Here is a 25,820-nt window from a genome sequence, read left to right as displayed (position 1 = left end):
AAGTAAATCACATGCTGTACATTATTTTTAATTGTCAGATACAATATTAGAACAGTACGATAAGACAATATTTCTGATCTTGTGTATTTCTAATCAGCAGCTGATGACCGTAATAAACCTGTTGCACATTACAAGTGAAATTTACCAGGGAGTAGGGTCAGTAATCCATAGCTAATACCCCCAAATTCCTGGATGTTTGCCTAGAAATGAGAGATAGAACTACACAATTGCTAGCTCACTGTGCAGCATTATGAAGCAGAGACAGACAAAAGCATCTACTGTCAAGAAAATGAAAAATACAGACTGTTCGAACGGCATCCGTGTTTACTCTTAATTTTCTAATTTTGTGGAAGACTTACTGTATATCACCAACAGGGGTAAAAGACCTGGGGTTTGCTCAGAATTTAATTTTCCCATTTGGCTGTTTGCGATACCAAATGAGCATTGATCACACAGACCCCTTCTGCTTGCAGAGGGAAGTTCAGCTACAGTTGTTTCCAGAGATAGAAGAGCTAAGCTGAGGTCAATTTCTTTATGTGTCTATCGGGAATGAGTTAGCGTCACACATGATCTTTCCATCTGAAGCACATTTTAATATTTCCAAAGTGTTAACATTATTGACATTTGCTCATGGAAATTATAATAAGTAACATTTTATTGCCAGCCAGTGACATTTTTGAGTGCTAATTTGGAGCATTTTAGAACAAATCTTTTTCCCACTATCTCACTCAAACACATAACCACTGGCTCATAATAGACAAATGTCATCCATTAACACAAGCAAGGAAGAAAATGTTATTGTGCAAAGTATATCTTTGTGCAAGTCTTGTTTTTTTTTTTCAAATTTATTTTTCAGAAAAGCATTTTGTGCTGCTGTCTCATGGTGCTTTTTTGTCCCTGGGTTTGATTCTGGACTCTGTGTGGTGTTTGCTCTCCCAATGTTCATGTGGGTTTTCTTCGGGTTTGCTGGTTTCTTCCCACTTTCCTTTCACTGACATGGTGGCACTGTTAATTGCAGTCTTTACATTGTTTCTGTGTTCTTGTATGGCAGTCTGCCTTGTGATGGACTAGCATCTCACCATCTACCCTGTATTTCTAGAATAGGCTTCTTTCCAAGGATTTCAGCAACCCAGGAATAATGGGCTTCTAATAATGGATGAAACCATTTATCTTATGTATTATGTTGATCGGTTCTCCAGGTGCTGTGGTTTCCTCCCACAGTCCCAAGACATACTGGTGGGCTAATTGGTTGCTGGGAAGATTGGCGCTGGTATGAGCGTGTGTGTCTGTCTGTGTGCCCTGTGATGGCATCCTGTCCAGGGTGTATACAGCCTTGTTCCTGTTGCTTACTGTGTTAGGCTCTTGGTCTCCAATAACCGTGATTTGGAAGCAACAGAAAATGAGTAGATGGATTTTCTGTCCAATCGAATTTAAAATGAGATGATGTGTTTGTAAATTGTGCATTGCATGTTTCAGACAATTACAGCTTGTTCTTTGTTTCTACAGTGAATGAGATAAGATCACTTTATTGACCATACACAATTTCTTGTATTAGGAATTTGACTTTTCGCAAACCCCAACCTTCTCTCCATGAGACACACAGACAGGGAGAGAAGCTTGGGGTCAGAGCGCAGGGTCCGCCATTTATACGGCGCTCCTGGAGAAGTTGGGGTTAAGGCCCAACGGAGTAGGATTCCTCTGCTGGCCACAGGATATGAACCGACAACCTTCCAGCCACAGGCGCAGATCCTTAGCCATAGAGCCACCGCACTGCCCCATATGAGATAATGGTGCGGTACAGTACATATTTCTGTAATATATCAATGTGGCTTGAGAAATGGAATAACATGGATCTTTATCATATTTTGTTTTTTCATCTACTTAATCATGCGGTGCTCTTAAACAGGTCATAAAAATGTTTGATCAGAATTGAACAATTCTGCTAAATCAATAAATACTGTACCTTCGCTATGCAAACACTTTAAAATTGCAATCATAAAAGTTTACAATGACTTGGCGCTGTTTAGTGTTGTTCTGCTCTCTCCAGGTTTTGTACAGCTGTGCTGTTCAAAAACCACACTCAGCCATCTCCTGCCAGCTACATACTTAAGAATTATTGCAGCCTTTTCAGAATTAAAATGCCTTAACAACTGGATAATTCATTCATTTAATTTGCCATCTCTGGACTTTCAAGAAACCTGTTGCAATTCCTACCTACAATATATGGGAGACAGGCAGTCTGGGAATAAAGGGATCACCGTCTCTCCAAGAAGAGAAAATGTCACACTGAAGTAGGGGATGTAACTGATAAGTGGGGACTGGCACAGACACAGGCGAGGGCACAGCGGTCTTTATCAGGGTGCTGTCATTTGCATTTTAATAAGCGAGCAGGCTGAAGAGCTGAACCAAGGCCAGCCTCATTTAGTTGTTTCGAACAAAAACTTAACAACAGAACAATTCAGATTGATAACTGGAAATCTCAAGTGTCTCTGGTGGCTGCTAGCCCTGCGCTGCAGAGATTAAGGAGGTATAGTTAAATGCTGTGAACCTAGAGGAAGCACAGAGGGAGCTTGTGAAGGGTGTTTCAGTCCTGTGAGTGTGTGCGGGTGAATAAAGAGCCTATTAAAAAAAATTAAAACATACTGTACAGCACCTCCGCCCAGGTGGTGGAGTACACTAATCTCGTCACTCTGAGTCAGGATGCCAGTGTATCACAGGGGAAAACTACTTCATGTTCATGTCTAATTAAGACTCTGTGCTTTGCCTAGATTATTACCAACATTCTTTGCTGCTTTCCTGCTATATACTGTCCCTAGCTCTGTTGGAAATTGTAGTACTCATATGTTTCTTATTGTACTTTAATTGTGATACCTGTGGATGTAACTGAATAGCTCGGTCAAAAGCTTCATTAAAAAGGAGCTTGAGGAACTAAGTTCACTGAACTGGGGTTACACGGGAAAACATGCTACAGTATGCCACCATATACAGTATTTTCCCATCTCAGTATTTCCACTAATACATCATCTGTCACATCCTCTGCAGAATAACTGTACCTCAAAAATAGGAAGGTATTTCTGCATTCCTGGTGAGAATCTGTCTCTTTCCTATCTCTCTATGGAATTCTTTTTTTTTCAGTGTACTGTAGGTGATTGTTTAAAGGGTATGCCTTGCAATGTTTGATTTTTAACTTGTTTTTGCTCTTGCCAATGAATTTACTTTGAGTGCACTGAGGTGCTGAGGATAGATGTGTTTTATTCCTATTCAGTGCAGTTTGGAGATACCACGTGGTAGAACTATTTTTAGCTGGAGAACTTAGAATTCTTTAAGTTTGTGGAATTGAGAGACTAGGCTGAAGGAAGGAAAAGACGAGAACTTTCCCACAGGAAATATTTGTGAAAAAGTGAATGGGCTCTGACGTGCAAATTTCAGAGGAAATCTTCCATTGTTCCCTTCTACTGGTACAAGGGTTTTAGTGCTGAGTTAGTGGATGTGGATTTGCAAATGCCTATTCTAAATTGGAGGTTTATAAAAAGATTAATTGGTAGTTCAAAAATTTGAAAAGAGAAGCAACAATAACACAATTTTCCTGTAGTGGGTGTTAACCTACATTTATGTTAAATATGACTGCTTTAAAAAGTACCTTAATTTTGAGTTATATTAAAGAACAGCTATGCTAATAGAAATGCTGGTGTTTGTGTAATTGGGGTTTTATATTGTGTATGCTTGCAATAACAGAACATAAAACCCAGCTTTGTGTTACCATTAGCAGGGCTATCACAATCTTTTCACTGCTTCTCAAAAGGTACTCAGTATACTTTTTCCCAGAAGAAAATTCTTGAAAACATGGTATTCATGGTGCTAGTGAATAAGCAACCTGTGCACCAGGACAATTGTAAAAACATAAATGTAATCCTAATAGCATTGTTGCCAGGGTGAGTAACGAATGTGTGCAATATAATTAAACAAACCGCATCAGTGTATCTGTGGGAACAGCCACTAAAAGTAGCCTGAATTAACTCTTCATAGGAAAATTAATCATTGAATCATTAATCTAAAAAAAATCATTGAGTTGAAATGTCAGTGTTCCATACTGTATTCGTGGCAGAGCAGTTTGTCTTACACTTCATGTTCCAGTTTCTGCATTGTTTTTGCAGAATGGAAAATTCATCTTTGACTCTAAGCAGAGCAGAAATGTTTTTCGTTCTTGTTCATTTTCCACATCTTTCTTTTGTAGGATTTGTTTTAATTTTTAAACTCTTCTGCCTTTTTTAATTCGGTAATTTGAGAGTTAATGTTCTTACTGGTTTGCACATGTAATTGGTGGGACTGTATTATTAATACTTAACTTCCAGGCACTTCAAGGCAGGCTGGGCACTGATACGCTACCCATGTTCCTAACATTGAAATCCACTTTTGCATTTTATAACCTGGTAAATAAAGAAGTTTATAAGGTTCTATGTTAATGTAGCATAAACTGTGTATGCTTTGTGTACACACAAATCAGAACTAAGAGAAGGGGAGGAATTGTTTTGAGTGGACTCAAACCCCAAGTCGTCAAAGACTGATGCTATGACAACATTTAGTTTGGGTCGTGTCACAACATCGTGGGATATGGTGCTTCTCAAGCCTCTCCTATTGGCTGTTGTGATAAATATGTTGTAAATAGATAGATAGATACTTTATTGATCCTGTGAGGGAAATTGCAGTGCAACAGCAGCTTTACACAGACAACACAGCCACAGTGTAATGAATGATACAATAATAATAATAGTACCATACAAACAATACAATCAGTACAGTGAGGAGTGCACTAAAAGAGTTACTCACAGTCCAGACACACAAAGAACAAACTAGAACAGAACAGTACGCAGAAAAATCGTATCACACAGATGAATATAAATATACTGTAGATGTAAATATAGATATAAATATAAATATAAATATAAATGTATTGCACGGGTCCCTGGCATATATTGCACAAAAAACTGTTGTAAATGGGAAAAGAAAGAGAACAGATGTAGCAGTAGATGTGTAGATGTGTTCAGTTCAGAAACAGGTCACTGTTAATGTTGCCTCTGCCCAGACGCAAGGTGGATCCATTGTACAGTCTTAGGCAGAAGGCAAGAATGACCTCCTGTAGTGTCCCTGTCGCACTGTGGATGAATCAGTCTATTGCTGAACGTGCTCTTCATTTCTGCAAGCCTGTAATAGAGGAGATGGGAGATGTTGTCCATGATGGCCTCTAGTTTGGACACCATTCTCCTCTCAGCCACTACCTCCAAGGGGTCCAGGTCAGACCCAATGACAGAGCTTGCTCTCCTGATGAGCTTGTTCAGCCTTTTAGAATCCACTGCTCTAATCCCAGGGCCCCAGCATACCACTGCTACCATATGTACATATGTAGCATCTTACTACATACATTGAAGGACCTGAGCCTCCTCAAGAAGTAAAGTCGGCTCTGTCCCTTCTTATAGATGGCCTCGATGTTCTTAGACCATTCCAGTCTATCGTCGATGTGGACTCCCAGGTACTTGTATGAGTCCACCATCTCCACGCCACTCCCATGGATGTAGACAGGAGTAGGTTTGACCTTTTTCCTCCTGAAATCTACCACCAGTCCCTTTGTCTTTGTTACATTCAGTTCCAAGTGGTTCTCCCCACACCACTCCACAAAGCTGCTGACCAGTCCTCTGTACTCCTCCTACTGCCCACCCTTGATACATCCCACAATTGCAAATAGGAAGCAATTAGAACTGAATACCTACTGTACATAAGCACATTGTCTTGACAGGGTATAGATCGCTTGTGTTCTTTAGAGGATATACCAATTAGTACATGCAGTAATTCCTGTGTGCAGATTGCTCCATATTGACCATTTATGTGAAACTTGGCTCCCAGTATGAATTGGGACTCAGATAGCCTTCCAATTGCAGTCTCTCTAGACGGCCATCACTGTGAGACTTTGTCCTGTCACCTTTCAGACTGATAGTGTTTCAGATGAAACTCCTGAAGTAGAGACAACCAGTCAAACAAATAAATGCTCAATAAAGATGGCTAACCTGGAGCACCAGATGATTAACAAGACACAGCCAATGTGTGGCAAATTCAAAGTTTATTTCTTCAAATACATTCCTGAAGTAATTAAGCAGACTGATGAATTCACTATAGTGGGAACAAACCTTCTCCAAAATCAGAATCACTTCCAGAATAGATATATTCTTCATTTTTTAATAGGCTATGCAATAAAAAACTATTTTCCTTTCACCTCTAATATGTAATGAAAAACAGGTGCATTTTGGCTAAACTGTAAAACCACTCAAGGGTCTACATTCTCAAATGAGATTCAATTTTTCAAGGTTTTATAAAAATATATATATTTTTTATTTTGTCATCATCAAACATTTACAGACTCCAAGAAAAGATGGAATTCTCTGCCTGTCTTAAGTGTATCTTTTAACCACTGCCAAACCAACTAAGCTTTTCAGACATTTGTCCCCAGGTCTGATCAATTGAGCAATAAATTGAAGAATCAAAGGTCCAATTAGTGGTGCAGTCAGAGGAGCTCAGATCTGCCGAGCAGAGTAAACAAGCTGGAATGGAATCTCAGACTGTTTTCCTTCATTGACATCATTAGTGGGGAAATGCCATTCGCCGTTGTTACTCTATAATGAGCTGCTGTCTGTTCCCAGGGGCTTATCCTCTATAATCAACATTGTGCTTCACTTCTTCTTAATCTTTTGCTACTTTTTTTCTCTACCAGGCAAGCAAATGGGTACCTGATAAAGCCCAGTGTATGTTCTATTCTGTAATGTCTGTTTCCATTGATTATGTATTTTAGAGGTTGGTTATTGCTTTTTGTGTGTTTTGTTTTCTTTAGTGTTTCTCTCTTGATCTCTTTGGTAAAGGAATAATTGTGGGAATTTGGTTTTCAAATACCAATTGTAATGAGTCATTTGTTTGATACCTGCTGCTCTTCAAACTCAGCTATGATATAAGCGTGCATGCTTTCCCTGGAAAAGCTTTCAGCTGTGGGTCAGTCCTTTCTGTTGCATAGGCTCTTGGAATGTGCTGTATTAAGTACAAATTGATATTTGATGTTAATACCAAACAAATTATTTAATATTTTTTATCCTTTAGAGTCTTGCCTATCTAATACACATTCCTTAAGAGCCAGAGGGAATTGGTTAAACAGACTGCAGGCGCTGAAAGATATCTTTATTTTAACCCCATGGTTGACAGAGCGTTGTGGCTATGTTTCTTTTCTTCTCCTTTCAGCGTGGAGTAAGGCTTTACTTGTTCCTTATTATATTACAAGTTGTATATTACACTTGTATAGTATATTGTTGTATGTTATACTGTAGATTGGATTAATCCAGATTTCAGATGCATGCATTGCAGTTGAAGGATCAGAATTGCTGCTGCTAGATTAAAGAAAGCGGCCAATTCTACATTTAAATTTGGGTATGCCCATCACTGCACAAATGCGCCATTCCTATTCACAGCATTCCAACCTACATTCATTAATCTTGATTCTTAATTTGCTATTGCTACCCAATTCTATGATAAACCTTTCCTGTGCACAGTGTTGTGTGGTATCCTGCCCTCTCCTCCTTGCCAGTTCGGTCTCCCCGACAGTGCCGATAATGAGCTGGCCTCTGGGTGAGGTGGCAGGATCCAGGGCTCACCTGGGCAAAAAGAATCTCATATCATGCCACATTTATGTGAAATACATTAACCAGCCCATCTGGTTACTCAGCATTGCCAAAATGCTTCTCGGGTCTTGAGGACAAGGTCATGTGTTGGTACATGTTAGAAGTCATTGCCATGTTTTCAAACGCATATGGCATCATATGGCCCTAGGGCCTTTCTCCTGCTTCTGTACCAAGCAGGGTGGTCTGGCTCAAACTGATTCTCACCAGCTGGCCTGTAAAGCATGCACAATGGGTCATACAATAGGAGTGAACCAGGCTCTACATTGAAAATGAAAATACTGAGTGTATTTGTTCTATAATTACAGTATAAGCAGAAGCAGTTCTTGGATTCCCTGAAACGATTTCTTTTCAGCAGTGTTCAAACAACATTCAAATGAAACAAAAGACAGTTTTAAAGATTGGGTATATGAAGCGACTAAAAAGAGCGAGGAAATTTGCATTTTTCAATAACAAAAAATTCAAGAAAGCCCATTGTGAAGTTTATCACAAATGCTTATGTTGAGCTTTTCATTTGCAGTATATTTTTTTTTATTAATTTTGCATTTTAATGTTTTACCGTTACTTAATTATCCTCTTGAAACTGCGACTCCCACTCGATATTCTTGTTCGTCATTTACTCATTCTGTACTGCAAGAAGACAGAGTGTAAACATTCCAAGCGCCTCAAGCCTGCAGCCTAATTGAATCACATTAGCAGGATCATATAACAAGAGGAGCCAAATCACATACTAAAGTTTAGGTTAAAGGAATGATGTCACATTTTGCCCTTGGATCTGGAATATTTCTAGTGGGTCGGCATGCTGCATAGTACTTGTATATGTTGGGTCAGTTTGTTCATCTCAGTTTAATCAAAGAAAGTTTCATTAAAGTAGATAGCGATTTTGTATCAACGCATATTCATTGCTGTGTGCAGAACTGTATAAACTGGGATGTGTCCATTTGGACCCCGCCCTTCTATGACTCGCTCTCCCATGCAGCGAGTACACTAAATAAAAATTCTAATCCGCACTTTGCAATTTAACCAGTGTAGGTGTCCATGCCTTCATTCTGTTTCCTTATCTGAGAAATGGCAGTGATCTAAACCAGCAATTCTCACTGGTCGTGGTCCTGAGGGACTCTTGTTAGCTGGACTTCAGTCCAGCTGGGCCCTTAATCACTGCTGCTAATGCATGCATGCAATTGATGCTCTTGCTTGTTTAGACTGTTTTGTGCATTCAGTCCTTGGATTCAAAAGTACCCTACTTCCATTTTTACAAACAACATCAGCATACAGACTTTCATATATTTGACCCTTAACTCACTAATTAAGACTAAGACTACTTTAGCTTCATTATTTCTGACTAAAGAGCTTTTAAAGGGCATTCAGTTTTTTATTACATATACAGGTGGGATGACAATGTATCTATGATGATGGTGTTTGTTTGTTTTTCTTCTGCTCCAGTTTACATGTTTAAATTTCTGCTAACACATTCGCTCTAAATAAAACTCCAATGAAAGGAATGAGCAGAGGATGTGCACAAAATTTAGATTTTGTCAAAGCGATATCATGGCATTTTAAAATGCAAAATTACGGAATCATAAATGATTGAAGAAGAAACACTTTGATTAAATGATCCAGGTTTTGACTCTACTCAAGAGATTCCTCCACCTTCAACCTTTTTCACTGTAAGATCTTGAACTCTACTATACCCTCAGTGTAGTACTTTGTCTGCAGTACTGGAGTATTGGGCTCCACATCATTAAATGGTTGCTTTTCCAGAACTCAGATTAAATATGTACTGTAGTTTTGGGGTAAAGACCTGTCTGGGCTCTGTTTTTATAAGGAATGCAACCCAGAATTCAAAAAGCTGTTGCTGTGGGTTTAGAATTTGTTACATCCCTACAAAAGCCTTGATCTTGTGAAAAGTCAAGAATGATTCATATTAAAACCTCTTGATAAACTGCCGTTATCGGGGGCTTTTTCAAAGGCTGACATTTTTTTCCCTTTCATTCCCCCTTCCATTATCTTTTTTTTTCTGTATCTCATTCCCCTTCCACCTCTGCAACATTTAGTTTCCCTGCCTCTGCCTCTATCTTCACTCTCTCTGCCACCCCCTGTCAACCTATGTTCTACATCCACAAACAGTTTGTTATTGAGTCACTGCAGGCCTTGAATATGGGCATTGGGGTGTGACATAGTGATGGGCATCTGCACAGCTTTGATACTAGTGCAGTCTGCCCCTGGTCTGGCCTAGGGTCACGACTGCAGCGTTCTACAATCTTATCACCTACAGTATCTGTCCCATAGAGGCTTATGTGACAGGCTAACACCTCAATGAGAGACTGTGTGAATAACTGTGTATGGGGGTGCATACAGTAGGTGCATGTACCTATCAGTGTAGGACAACCACTGAGAACTTGTCCTCACAAAGATAGCAACTGCTGATAGACACTTGGGAATGCTCTGCAGTGTAATTTGTTATATATGTTGACACTTAAAGCTACAGTAAAGTCCACACCAGAGCCACAATGTCTTATCAGGCCAGAGCTCATCCCAGTCTCTGTGGTGTTAAGTAGACTAGAGAACACTTGACTCAATCCTTGCATGAGACACACTGGTCCATCACAGGGATTATCCCTCATGCAAGACGCACTTTTACAGCAGATATTAACCAAATCTTCTTTTAAATCAAAAAGCGGCAGAACTATTTGTTCGGGTCTACTTTCACCTTGTGTGGAAGTTTTATTTCCGTGAAGCATATAATAGTAAATGGTAAGCCCCTGCAAAGGTAGAAAAACAGTGTTTAAAACATCGGCACATCACTGCAATTGTTGGCATGCATTGTCGCAGTGGTTAATGAATATGTAGATTTTGCTATAAAACACAAGAATAGCTTATATTGTCCCTGTTGTGAATAGCAGTAGTGGAAGCACTGGAAGTGATTCATCCTTTTGCCAAAATGTTTAAAATAAATGTGTAGCTTTGTTTAGTCTGCAAGAAGACAGCAGAGGGACATCTACAGCAGTTGTCGTTTTCACTTCAACAGAGGAATTAAAACATTTTCCGCAGCCAAGTTTAAGTTGTGGAGCACTCTTGTATCCATATTCTACGAGTTCTACGAATCCCGTTAGAGCTCTGAATATATATTCTACCTTAATCTCTTTCTATAGATTTAAGTTCTATTGTACCATAATCTTAAACCGAAGATATTAATCTTCTGTTAAATGCTGCTTTTTTTTTATGAACGAGACTAAAAGGAAGATTAAATCCCTGATGTATTCTTGCATAAACACTATGGGCTATATCAGTAACAGTCAATTTAATGCTATGTTCAGACATGGTAAGATAAAAGCTGGAGGTTGGCTTGTTATAAAAAGACATTGATAACAATGGCTTATTGATAAATTCACCTACGATATAGATGGTTACTAGGCAACTAACATCCTTCAGCTGTTAGTACCACAGGTGCACATGGCATTCAATACAGATGTAATCAAAGAATTATGTTTTTATTGATTTCTCTGTATTTCTATCTTGTAAACATTTGTTCAGCCTGCACCTCTTCCCAAGCAATTAGACACTTCTGCAAGGTCTAAACGGTGATTCACATGGATTTGTGTCAGATAGAATAATTTTAAGGAACGGACGAAAACACAAATGAAATATAAGAAGGGTTACAAACAGGTGATTCAGTCCACCTGGCTCGATTAGTTACTAATAGCTGATCGACCCAAGGATTTCATCCAGCTGCTTCTTGATGCACTGATGTGAAAAAGGGCCTCTTTTTCTCCTTTATTTTCACTTTTGTGACCTCTGGTTAGTTTGTCACTGTTGATTCTGAAGTCTGTTGGGTTGATTTTGTTAATGCCTTTTATTATTTTGAATACTTAAGAACATAAGAAAGGTTGCAAAAGAGAATATTAGAAATGACAGGCCCATCAGTCCTGTTTGGCTGCTAGTAGCTCATTGATCCAAGGGTTTCATTTAGCCATTTCTGAAAAGATTCCAAGGTATCAGCCTTGGTAACATGACTAGGTATCTTGATCCATCCTCCTGAAAAAAATCAGCTCTTTTAGCTGGCCAGAGTAGGACGTTTCCTTAATCCTGAAAATATATCTATTTTCCCTGGATGGATGCCAGAACAGCAACACTATTTTTGTAATGTGTGTAAAATTGCATACAACATTCTAAATGGGGTGTTACTAGTGGCTTTTACAATTTTAAAATAACATCCCTTGATTTAAATCCTGACATGTTTGACACTTTGATTGGTGGGCAACTAATAACTCCTTTTTCTTGTCTTCTGTGCATGGAACAAAACACTAAAATGTTTTTTTAGCAGAAAACATTTCTGAAGCAGAATTTTGATGATAAACTTTATCACTGATAAAATTATTGAGACCGTGTTGTATTCATGTTTTTTTTTGGTTCCCTAGTAGCATACAATTGGTCAACTACTCACCAAAATACCACTAGGAAAAGGCTTGTAAGTTTGGTGGCCTGATGTAAATGCTGAAGAAGAGTGATCATTTGTAGGAGTTGTGTTGGAGAGTGAGAAAAGTGGGACAGTACTGGCTTTGCTCTTAGAGGTGTACAGAGTGAATTAAATGCTTCCAGTGTGCAGCCCTGTTTATACCCATTCTAATATACAATGGGACTCAGACTCATCTCAGGATGAGGGCAGCGTTAAAATGGGACTCCTTTGGATTACCTGACTCAGTGATCTCCCAGTGCTGACTTGCTGTGATGGCTTTTTGCTGACATTCTTTGCAGTTTCACAGTAGGCGAGCGTCTGTATGTCTGAAGCCCTGCTAGATGAAAAAGGACTGCTAACAGCACAATTGGAGGACGTGCCCATTAAGTCTATGAGAAACTAAAGTAATGAAAACAGATGTCATAGTTAAAACCACAGTCCTTTTAATGCCTTGCAGGTTTAGTGACTGAGAGCCGGCAGTAACTGACACTGCCCTTAGCTGACTAGTATTCAACTTGTTTCAGTGTTTTGTTGGACATTGCTGCCACAGTCTGGAAGAAAATCCAGCTGTGCTTCCTTTCTGAGCCCTTTATACTCCTGCTCCTAAATGAATGAGACATGAAAATGTCACTCACACACTCATCACAGCAGAGCAGAGGCTAGTCTGTGGAGCTAAGACACAGTGCTGTGTACTGCCGTTGCACAGCAGAGACAACAGAATTAGGAAAAGGACACTTTTAATTTTTAGGCCCAGTGCACCAGAGCAGTCATCTGTCAGTTGCACGTCTCTTCAACAGAAAGGTAATGTATGCAGTGTGATATGTGCCTGGTGCAAAAAGAGGAGTATTTCTGAATTAAGTGTTGCAGAGCTTTGATTTGAAAACCTTTGCGGACTCAAGCTGTTAGAGACAAGGGTAGAAATACAACTTGGTTAATGAATGAGGGTAATAATCTCTCAGCCAAAGGCACATTAATGCTTAAAATGCCCTGTCTTGTTATGATATCTTTACTTTGCTCAAGATGTACAAAACTGAATAACAGATGACTGGTTTTCACATTTGTCTTGATTATAAGTCAGATAGTAGTTCAGGAATTCTGCAGTTTCTAGCCTCACCTTCTTCACTGTACTTTGCAGCAAGATGCCCTCTTGTTACCCTTAGTTGTGGCACTGCCATCCAGCATTTGTCCATAGTTGGTGGCAATAAATGAAGCATATTGACATAAAACTAAGCAGTTTGTATTTGTGGACAAAATCAATTGAATTCACTAAACATATAGGCACTTTTATACACTTATCATAGTGAAGCCACATGAAAGTCCTGTATATCTTACTGTGCTAATAATAGTCTTAAGTGTCTCCTGAATGCCTGCTGAGATGATACAATGTGAGGGTTTAGGTCCTCTGTAGCGCTTGTAGGATTTCACCACTGTCTCCCTTTCCTATCACTTGTATAGCACTTGACAAAGAGAAGAAGGAGGGAGAGCTCTGTGGACAGGATGAAGACGTGGTGAAGAGTACAGGGCAAAAATGGAAGTGAAGAGCTAAATGAAAGCTGGCAGTTCTCTCTGGCTCTCTAATAGGCCTGGAGATTACAGAAGCTTTGCCCATTACACTATTGATAGACAAGGAGCTCCCTGGGGTGGCTCCTCTCTGACAAGGCAATAACCAGCAGAGAGAGGGAGAGGATCGGGTCAAAGGGCCACAGTGAAGTGAAAGGACAGGGAGACGTGTCTATGTACAGTATGGAGAGCATTTGGATGTTCAAACTGCAGTGGTTTACAGTCACAGCTTCAGTGATGGCATAGTGCCAGAGATCACCATGAAAAATGCTTTTCTCATAAATTAGTATAAAACAATAAATCTCACAGCCTTTGAGCTCCTGTTTTATTAATTGCGACACAGTGGTAGATCTGCTGTTTGAAGACGTACAGTAAGGAACCAGGCTGATGGCCACTAGCCCTGCGGTTCTGCATTTCTTTCACTGCTCAGCCTCTGTATTCTCACATTAGACTAACCCTGCAATTAATGGATATGAATCAGGGATTTGTTATTTCTCATTTAGGATTTAGGGTAGCAGTAGGTATGATCATACCACATACTGCACCTCTTTCTGCTTGGAACTTTTTTTTTAATTCCTTGCTAATCTCACACACCACCTCTGAATTGAAAGATAATTCCATTTTGCAGAGTGACAAAAAACATATTTTGAAGTAAAAACCTTTCTAAAGCTTTTTAAAAGCTTAAATTTGAGTGGACATGTTCTAACTGCTGTCACGCAGAGTATGATCATCTTGAAACTGTGGATTTTGTTTTGTAAGTGCCAGTGCTGTTGCCCTTAGACACTGATTATTTCTTCCCTAGGATCATGGTTCAGCGTTTTAAAGCTACCAGGCAGGATACTGAATAAATGCGAGAAACTCAGCAGAGAAATTTTAAATTGGTTGAATCATGCCATGAAATGTTTATCCCAGTTTTATCATCGAGGATCTCCCTATAACTTCTTCTGCCCTTCCTACCCCCCGTTCACCACAGACGTCTGCTTGTTGGCCTATGCAGAGCTCTTCAATCGGCTCCCACTTCCAGATGCACTGCTTCAATTTTAATTAGCCCCTTGTCTTTTGGTGAAGACAGCCTTTTTTTTTGCCGGTCACTGGGATTTGTGGTTAGAAATTGTTCTAATAGGCCACAGAGGGAGTCTCCACCTCCAACTGGAACATCCAGAAAGGGACCTGGAGCTGTAACCCCTATTAATGCACAGAGCAGGTACTGAATAATATGAATGGCTAAACGATAAAGAGCTAATCCAACCTAAACTCCCTTCCCATGTGGGGTGAGAGGGTTTTGTCCTGTTATTCACTGTATTGTTATTCCTGTATTGCGAGCTTGTTTTTTTTTAATAAACTAAATGAACAGGAACCTTTAGATTTCTACAGTATGTTCCTGTTAAGTGTGTGTTGTGCTGCCATCAGGTTGTACCACTCTGAGTTTCGTTCTGTGATTTGAATATAAAAAGCAAACAAAACAAAATGGGAATTGGTTGGTGGGGAGCATCTAAACAGATTCCAGGTTATTCCACCTAGAATAAATATTCCACCAAGAAAAAGAAAAGATTGATTTTAGTACTTAGGGAGGGGGGTACTCTAGACCCCACATCTGAAAGCATCATTACTGTTTCTAAGGCTACATTGAAACACATCACTGGTTCACCTTGGAGCCTTAAACATAAGGCAAAGCCAACAACAGCCTCACTGAGATGAGGCAAGATTGAGTTTAAACAATAACACAATAACACATGAACCCTTCAGACTTTGGGAGCTGCCCCACATGAAGAACATAAGAGTAGGGACCCTTTAGATGTCTACATTGGCAAACTAGTTATCATTCAGTACCTTAAGATACCACATTGGTATTGAATGTGATCACTGTAGTTAATACTGAGGAAATCTGTTATAATAGTTGAAACAGTGGTTTTATTGACAAGCAGATTTAGAGCAGAATTTAATGGCAGAATTTGTTTTGTTTTGTCAAATAAAGAAATTGTTGCCAAAATGATCAGGTCCTGAAAGCTATTCTGGTGTGTTACAAGAAGACCCAATCAGTGATAATGCTGACAAATGGCATTTTGCTCAAAATTCTGAATCAACTAATGTGTGGTGTTGTAATTACTAAGAAGAGGCATGTTACGGTATACCGTGACTGAGGTTTTATGCTTAATTCTCAGGATTCTTAATTCAGGATGTGAACTGCACAGGATTTCTCATGGGGTTGTAGGAAAGTAAAAAGTTTTAGCTTTCTTTCACTTAAACGCACTTTCACTTAAATCACTTTTGTGGATTTACTGTAGATTTAATAAGCTAGCTTTGTTGAAAAGGATTCATAGCTGTTAAGTTATAACTTTTTAGCCTCCTTGGGCAATTGCTTAGTCGAATGAGACAAAAATGTTTGGAAAAAGGGAATCATGCTTTATTTTCTTATTAAGGCTGCTGTGAAATATTATTAAACTCATCACATGGCATCAAGTTTTTAAAAAGCCTTTCCGACTTCCTCTTGAACACAGTATGAATGTCCAATTCAAATGATTGACAGATGTTATCGTCAGATAATGATGAGGATTTAACCAGTGCTCTGACTCGCTGTGGTGCCCCAAAAACCTGGAAAGTAGGGTAAGGTGGAGTGTAAGAGGACTGTACTGACTGACTGAAATGTAACAACAAATTTAGGGATTACTACCCCCTCTACTGGCGATGGGAAGCGGAGAGAGTCCTTACTGTATGCTCCAACGAAGAGACAATTTCTGTCACTTAACCTGATCTATTACTTGTTTAATGGGCTGTATGTAGCTGTCAGTCAAATGTATAATGTATGCCAATAACATTAGAATGATTAATTTAGATAAAACACAAGTATCGTAATAAATGTTCCAATAGAACCATCTATTGGATGAACTGTCCACTGGGGAGTACTGAACCCCGTCCTGCGCATTGTAACCCAGCTATGTTAAGTAGTACCTGTACAGTATTCGTGCCACCAGTCTTTGCAAATAGCAGAAAAGGCAGCTCTGTCGTGCTCACATAGGGCCAGTGCTGTTGTGGCACCTCTGTTGTCTTGTGCAGAGGGAGAAAGGAAGAATAAATAGTGAAAGACTGCTTGCCAGTGTCATTTGCTTTAATTATAGTCTAGCAGTACTGCCAGCAGCAGATTGAAAATGGTAAGGAGATAATCCCATTGTAGTGTGCTTGCTTTTACAATATTGCCACAGCCTTGCCATTGTAGTGCAGTTATTTCCCCTGCCAGCAGTTCACATTCTGTCTCTTCCTTCGTGGTTATCACTTATACGTAAAAAAAATATTTTTGGTGCTTTGCTTCTAGTTAAGCTACCAATATTTGTGTCTTGTCTTATCGCTGTAAAATTGACCGTATTAATGGACTATATATTTCATTGATTTCTGATTGCTTTTAAGTAGACACAAAGGATAAATATTGCATTGCACGAGTGTCTCAAGGCTTATTGTAATCAACATCTCTATTGATCCTCTGCCTAAGAGCCAGAAGTAATCTATTTTAAATACACTTTCAAGAGTGTGTACTTGCAGCCTTGTCCTTTCCATTGTAATTGTATTGGCAGGAGGCCACGTAAAGCTACTGCAAGAATTAAAGTATTTAGCATTCATTTGGCCTTGTGAGTAACAGTGGACCTTTATATACAGTACACTCCTGCTTTACTGCTCCTCTGTGTCATATGTGGGATAGATCACTGAATACATGTATAACTTCAGTAAATACATCTATATACAGTATAAATACAGCTGGCATGTATTGTAAACACTGTTGATGGGTTAGGAGACATTAAAACAACCTGCTTGTCATTAGTAGTGTTATTTGTGTGAAAAGTGGAGAAAGTTTTTGAGGTTGAAAAGACTCAGGAGGTTGAAAAGATTCCTCTGCACCCCTTTCCCCAGATTTATCTGAAACGTGTTCTGTATGCCTGATCTAGGCAGCTTTTGCCCTTTAGCTTTTTTTCTAATATAACAAACTGCTATTTATCACTTGGTTTTTCAAAAGAAATTTTACAAGCTGTTTAATGTGAAAAACACTGCCATAAACGTTCCCCCAGTTAATAATAATAATAATTAATATTGCTTTAGTCTCCTAAGTAGAAAATACCCGGCTGCATTTTGTATTTGCATTTATGATATTGTACAGTATATACAGTATCCAGACCAATACGAGTCAGAATCCAAAGTGCAGATTTAGAAAACAGACCTTAAATGACAGGCAAATGATAAATGGTCCTTTATTTCTTATTCTGTAAATCTTCTGTACTATTGATTTGTTGTCACATTTGCCAGCAGTGGTGAAATGGTTTTGGACAAAAATGTGTTTTTAACACAATTTTGGTTGATTCAGCTTTTGTCAGTATATATTATAATAGTGTCGCAGAGACACTTCAATGCCAGTACAATAACCCCTGTCTCTGTCTAAATGGAATACCCTGTGCAAATTGCAGTTAGCAGTGCAGACATCATCTTAATTTTCATCAGAGGAATTAAACTACTATACCTCCCTCTATCGCTTGCCTGTGATTGGACTGGACTAAAAAAGCAGACAAGCTGGTTCTTTTGTTGCAGTTGTGTGATCTTCCAGATTTTTGTTATATACTTAAATACACAATAAAGTGGGGTCTTCATTTGTTGACTGCCCCAGCATGTAGTCTAAAGTACTTCTACAGGTGTGGTAGCACTGTGAATTGAGTCTCCAAATTCTAAAAATGGATTGCATTCTACACAATATTTCCATTTTAAATTCACCTCATTGTTTTCCTTAATTAACATGCATGCATTTGCAAGCCAGCAATTTTCTCTCTGCTTAATTGTCTTGAAAATTGAGAAAATTACTATGTACTTTTTGTATTCAAGTACAAGAATTAGGGTTTATTCCAGGCATAGCGAAATTCTTTTCTTTGTCTTGGACACCCACATATGCCCGCAAACTTATACAAACACCTATATGAGTCTCTATACATCATCCCAAAAGTCAGACACATACATCTCCAGTGGCACCAACATACTGTACTGTATAAACGGCACATCTGCTTGCTTGCATTACAAACACATATATGGTTATGTAAGCATGCTCATACACTCTGAATGGCAGATCCCTAAACATAAAGCCACAAAGCACAGTCACACACATGCAAAAGTACAGTCCATTCATTTTTTGGAGGTCATTTGGAATCAACATCCAGTTTGCAAAATGCCAATTAATTGCAGTTTACTAGCTAATTAGCTAATTAACATGAAGTCATAAATCACAAAGAACATATAAATATGGAGCTGGCCAGTGATTTTGCACTCATGACCCTTCCAGGTTGGTATTTAAATAGAAAGAAAAATACTGTGATGCAAGTTTGTGATTTGCATTGTCCCACTTTTTCTTCTTCTTCAATGCTGTGTTCCCGATTAACTGACAGGGGGATTGAGAACTGTGTGTACAAACATGGAGTCAAACGAGACAGGAACTGTTTGACCTTTGGGCTTGGGTTTATAGAATGAGTCCAAGCAGGTGTGTCTACCAGGTGAGAAGGGTTGTTAGTTCTCATGGTCAGCACGTACAGTACGTGGTGGCCTTTCAAGGTTATTCTTGTATGTACATTTATAGTCTCCTTTGCTGCTCAGGAGGAAAAAAGGCTAATGTTTACTAGATTATAAGCCTAAGAAGGAAATGTCTCTACAAGCTATGTTGAGTTCTTCCTATGGTCGGTGCTGTGTCTGACAATATTTCTCAACTCTGTCTAGTCAAATGTACATTCCTCTTCTACTCAGGACAATCACAATTGAATGAATGTGGAGTGCTGTGTTGTACAAGCATAGCTAGAGTGGCATAGCTAGAGCCGTGTCCAAGGAACAGTGTAGCACTTTGGGACTCAGCAATGAAATGTTCTGAAGGGTGATAGGCAACATGCTTTGTAGTTGGCCTGGGAGCAATTCCTGATAAGATTGTGATTTTGTTGTAAATTACATGACAAATGATGTAGAAAATAACAGCCTTTTTTTGAAAGAGTGCATGTCATGGGCAATTTCCAAATGGCATGTTTCCAATATTTGTACTGGCTGAAATCTTTCTCAGCATACATGCAGACTGGTTATGAAGCACTAAAGCAGAACTACAGTACATATGAATTTGAAGGCTTTTGCCACAGTTTAGAATTCAGTTCATTCTGCCTCAGAGAAAATGATACCAGATGTTGACATGCTATAGGAAAATACAAATTTTACAGAGATCTTCAATTGCCTTATGAAGAGAATCAAAGTTAATGTGACTAACCAGACATGCTAAATACATCTTATTTTATTTAAGATGTTTAATAACCTCATAATTAATTTTGATAATCTGTACATAGTACACAGTGCTTTATTGTATGGCAGATATCCCTACATGGATGGTATAGTTAGTTTAATTATAATAAAGTCTTACTATAGTTCAATGCGTCTATTGACTCTGACTTATAATGTAGCATGTTTTTAAAGTAATATTTTAAAACAGCTTAGTAAGGAGAAACGAGTCATCCTAATTTCCATTTCCTATTGATATTTTACTTGCTGAAACAAGCTGTGTACTGCAGCTGGTACGGTGTTGTTTGGTCTCCAGAGATAGCACTGATGAAGTTGTTGAGCTATTCAATTGTTCAACCCTTTAACGGGTTTCAGTCTTGCTCTTTGTGAAGCCTTGTGCAACATTTATGGTTCTCACTGGCATAAATATGTTGTACTAAGTTCTACTCCTTCAGAGGCAGAGAGACAAAGCCTTGGGGAGTCTGAACGGGTAAATGTAAGTCTCTTTGTGGTATGTTAGTGGAGACGGATAGATCTTGTAGAGTAATCCTGCAGCCTGAATGATAGAGGTCAACTGAAGTTTGTTTTTTTGTGATTGGATTGTTTAGAAATGGTGCTATTGAATTCCTTTGTCCAGCATCATCCCATGTAGTCACCTGTTTCTGTATTCTAAGAACACTCCTTCCAAACCTTTACTTGCTTAAAAACACACTAAAAACACACACTGTTCAGTACACAGGTGTACATAGAAAACTTGGTCTTTTACAGTCATGTCCATTCTCTTCATCTGGGTGCCTGTTTAGTCCTGAAATGGAATCTGTACAAGAAAGGGGCTCAGCATTTTTGCTGTAACGAGGTACACAGTAACCGTATGTTTCAGACAACCCTCAAAGCAGACCAAGAAAAATGCAATTGCATAACACCACTTCTTCTGCCCATCATTATGCATTTGTTTCCCTTCTAGCTATGAACCAGAAAAACACAGTGTGCCCCAAAGGGGATGAAGAGAAACTTGTTCTGTGGTCCTAGGAATTAGCCCTTTTCATAACTTTAAGAAGACATAAGAACAAACATCAGGTTTTTAATTTCAGCTTTACTGACATTGAGCCTGCATTATATATACTGTAGGCTGGATCCTACATATGCACATTTATTATTTGTGAAAAATTTTCCCTGCCAAGGTACAGTTTGAAGACAATAGTTAATGATTGAACAGTTACTACAAATTGTTAAAAGTTCTGAAGAGATCATTCAATAATTAGGTGACAATTTTGGTGGCAGAATTTGTATTATCCCAGATAGAGCTCTCAGCTGCTCAGGTCTATTGTACAGTAGCAGTCTTATTTTATTTTAATTTCTCAATGATGGAGGGATTACTGGAGATGATCTGGGATGGACAAACGGAACGTTTTGGGATGAGAGGCCCGTTTTCTTTCCTTGATTGTATTTTACTTGTTTGATTTGGGCGAAATTTTTTTAAAAACATTTAAATGTATTCACAAGAAGAAGGCTTATTAAGGGAGAAAGACACACACCTACTGTACACATGCTCTAGCACACTGTCTTTCTCTCTTTCCAAAGTGGCAGCCGTGAGGTCTGACCAGAAACTGGCATTTGCTTTTTGAAATTGCCTAGCAACAGAACACCCTAGTCCTCCATCGAGGCTCAAGGCAGAATAATTAAAGAGAGGTTTTCTTTTGTTCCTGGGAGTGTACGCGTCTTTCAACATAGGCTCTCTCTTAAAGCAGAAGAGGTTTTTTTCCCCCCAATTTCCTAGCCATCCACTATTTTTGCTCGTGTGATAAATTGGAACTAGTTTCTGAAACTGGGCCTCTCACTTTGTGGCCATTTGTATTCATAAAAAATTGATGACTGGTACAGGTTATTGAACGTTTGCTTTCCATTATTAGGTGTGCAGCAGAAAGATATACTGTGTGCGCTGAATCAGAAAAAAATTAACCTAAATCTAAAACACTGATGGGAGGTTTATGGTACAATCAGTCATTCACTCCAAAGAATGATGTAAGAGATGTAAATTTGGATGGGGGGGGATAAAAATTAAAATGTAACTCTTTAGGATACTTTTTGCTGCCATCAATTTGTCTTGCCTAGATCAGACAAAGAGGACAGAGGATGATTAAGACTTTCTTTAAATGACTGCAGACCTTAGAAAAATTAAAATTGCACAGAAGATGTTAAATAATAACATTTAGCATCTGGATGCCTGTAGGAGGTGATATTACCCTTTTCCCTGTAGAAAGGGTATTTTCACAAGGTCTCCCACAAGGCCCACAGTGGATGCCCTCTGGCTATAGTCTTGCCTCCTGCTGTTGTTTTTGTCTTCTGTGTCTTGCCTGAGGCACAGGTTAGTTTATAAACCCCAGGTCATGTGATCCACGTCTGCCAATCACACCACTATACTGTATACTGTATGACACACACATAGATTTCATCACATTGAGTCATTATTTCAAACAATGGATTGGAACACATAAGAGACATTCATTGGAAAATGGACAAAACAGTCTAACAACTAAGACAGCATACCTACAGTAAATGCAAATTTCAATAACAATGAGAGAGACAAGTTGCAGTAAAAATAAAGGAAATCCCACAGAAAATATAATAATGTAATAAGAATATAGGAAAATATGAATGTAGGAGCACTATAATTGTTAGGTAAAAAAGATAAAGGGAAGGTTATTCTAAACAAAAGGAAAATTATTACAGGTAATTATAATGGCTCTTCACAACCAAATAGACAGTCGGCACCATTTTCTGTTTGTTACTTGTTCTGTTTTTCTTTTGTATTAGTCTGAAGTGTTTCCTATGTTTTTAGTGCATTCTTATGGTGTAATTGCCTGCAGTTTCAAATTGCATCCACAGAACTTCAGGGATATACAGTATAATGATTTTTAACAAGAAAATAGCAAAGATTGGTTTTTTTAACAAAAGAAATGTTACCGTGTGAAACAGGTGTTTTTCTCAGTAGCCTCTAAATCAATGACATGTATTGTTCACTGCGTCTAGAAAATCAATGCCTCTGGTTTGATCACTTAGGTGTTGTTATACCAGGCAGTGCATTTCAGCTCTCAATTGAAAGTGGTTCACAATGTTTGATCTTGAGTAGCTCCTGAAACAACAAATATATTCTAAGCCTTAGCAAATCAAGTTTGTATTTTAACGTAATTATTAAAATATTTTCTTCTGTATATAATTACAGGCATTAGAAGTGAAACAAAGGCTTAGTAGAGCTTGTGATGACAGTCATGGAGACTGTACAAACAAAACAGACACACCTGAATCCAGAATCCCACATGCCACTGCCATCACATGACACAGTACAGTACAAGGCATCTGAATAAAGAAGACAGGAAGCAACAGACATAATCAAAATGCACACACATACTGTAATTTTAACATAAGTAATGTAAATATTGCAATTGTCTTTATCTTTAACTGTAGTATCCTGATTAGGGGAAGGTGGGTGGTTGAGGGAGCCCTTTGTGTTTTTGGTGTTACAGATCCCCTCCTCCTTCAGACTGAAATATCAGCCAGTGAAGCTCTCATTGGCTGGAACTACATGGGTGGGAGCAGAATGATTTGTAAATGTGCTGTAATTGGCTGGACGTAAACAACTTTAAAAAAATGTTGTGTTTACTGTAAATGTGCGTCTGAGTTCTGTTTTAAATGTGGGGTAAGAAGTAGTTGGGAGTGTGTAGTGGAGATATACAGTACAGTAGGTAGAAGTTACTGGGTGTTTAATGGAGACTTCCATTCAACAAACCAATTGCAATCTTTTCACCTCATATTAAGACTTACGATTTTGTTTTTTAAAACATCTGCATCACAGAACCAAAAGCATCTGTTGCTTTTTAAATCCTCTCAGTGCTCATACAAGAGGTTAAGGATAATTATATGGATGAGTTGTTAATTGGACATTAAGTGTGAGAACAGTTTATTAAATTAAAATCCAATCCATTCTTCATCTGCCAAGTACAAAATCACTCCTTTTCAATGTCATATTTGGAGTGAAGCAATGCAGCTTGTGAGAGTGCTATTCAAAGTGTTTTCAGTCTCAACACGAACATTACCTAATACCATCTTTTTAATCCCATATGAGGTTTAACAGCTTGCTGGTCATTCTGTAAGTTTAAACACTGTTACCTATTCCAGAACATATTTCCTTCCCCATTGTGAATGTTGTCTACTCCATAATGATTGATGTTTTAAAACTGCAAAAAAAAGTTTAGACTGTGTTTTTATGTCACTCTTCTTACTTCTTGAAAAGGACAAACATTCTGTGAAAATACAAATGTGTCATCACAGATGTTAAAAGTGTGATGTGAGAGCAACATAAATACAGGTTAACCTGAGTTTGAGTTTTTTTACTCGCTGTAGTTCTGCTTCACCATAAGGTGACATTGACCTGTGATAAACTTCAGCTACATACATAAGAAGGGTGTAGATAGTGCCTCTTCAAAGAAGAACAGTATTACTCAAGGATAAGGAAAACACTGTCTTGAGAAAGTGGAATGCAATCACTCAGACTACAGACATTTTCATATTTCCTCATCATTTACAGTACATTGAGTTCCAAAAAGAAATTAAGAATGTAAAATACAATATTTATCTTATTAGGGAAGAAAGTGTTAACGTTTTATGATGTTGTGCTCAGTAAGCCTTCAAGAGAAACATCTCACTGAAGATGTATTATTATGAAGGTTTACATGTGTCTCCATGTGTGACAGGAGCTATGCTTGTGTTTAACAGGGGATGATGTACCTGGAGGAGAGAAGGCTGGTCCACAGAGACTTGGCAGCCAGGAATGTGCTGGTAAAATCACCCAATTACATCAAGATCACGGATTTTGGCCTAGCACGCCTGCTGGATGGGGACGAGAAGGAGTACAACGCTGATGGGGGCAAGGTTAGTGCAAGGGGATGCTGGGAAACATCAAGCTAGGGATGGTTCTGTTTGTTTCCCGGAGGTGTATATGGAGTTTGGCCAACCTCTTTTCAATTGTCTCTGATTGGATAGTGTCTTCATATGACACAAGGCACCCAGTTGATATGAGAAAACACTGTCACCACATCCACGTGAACATGCAGTGTGTGATTTTCTGCAGCTTAACACTGCAGTATTTCTGGATTCATGTTGGGGGTTCAGGTTCTACTAACAGTGGGAAGAATATGCATAGGGTTATAGAAAGGAGGGGAACATCAGAAAACTGGAAACCACATAACTCATTTTTGCATGAATTGTTTTGTGTGAACTTTTAAACATTTTTTTACCAGAATGTTATGGTCAAGATAAATTTGAAGATATATAACATGCTTATTTCCCTCCAATTTTGTTTCTGGAAATTCAGAGATTGCAGAGTTTGAGTTAGTACATACATCACCGCCTGTAGTAAGATTAACCTCAGAACATCTCTCTTAATGTATAAGTTATTTACTTTTTTCAAGTTTTTAAGTTGCTTTTCACAGTTTTGTTCTTAAACAGTTTAAAATATCATCAGTTCATCTTTTATATGCCTATGTATTATTCTAGAGTGAGAAAGGACACTTATTGCTGTTATATCTCACCAAAAGTTACAGTACATAAGCTGAACCCAACTTAAATATTAATAATACAAACACTGTAATTTGTTTGGTTTATATAGGTTTTGACAATTTATTTTTTATATGCATTTCAAGTAAATCACCTGTCATTAAATTGTGTATCTAGAAATGAAGAAGGCACTGGTACAGTAGCATTGATGACTGAAAGTTGCAATATACAAAACAGTCAGCAACTTTAAGATAGGATCACAATATCAC

At 38.5% G+C, this 25,820-nt stretch overlaps 1 protein-coding gene across 1 annotated transcript in view; it reads left to right on the top strand.

The window, feature by feature from the left end:
* LOC148649289 (receptor tyrosine-protein kinase erbB-4-like) overlaps positions 1-25,820 on the top strand; it is a 372,283-nt gene that overhangs the window by 324,521 nt on the left and 21,942 nt on the right. Inside the window, exon 21 of the mRNA XM_088605758.1 lies at positions 24,772-24,927. Coding sequence (XP_088461884.1) covers positions 24,772-24,927 — 156 coding nt within the window. The remainder of the gene's footprint in view (positions 1-24,771; positions 24,928-25,820) is intronic.

Source organism: Lepisosteus platostomus, chromosome 14, assembly GCF_059453375.1.
Source record: "Lepisosteus platostomus isolate fLepPlt1 chromosome 14, fLepPlt1.hap1, whole genome shotgun sequence".
In the NCBI taxonomy this organism is placed as follows: Eukaryota; Metazoa; Chordata; class Actinopteri; order Semionotiformes; family Lepisosteidae; genus Lepisosteus; species Lepisosteus platostomus.
Note: the sequence above shows the minus strand (reverse complement) of the source record. Positions and strands in the feature narration are given on the sequence as shown.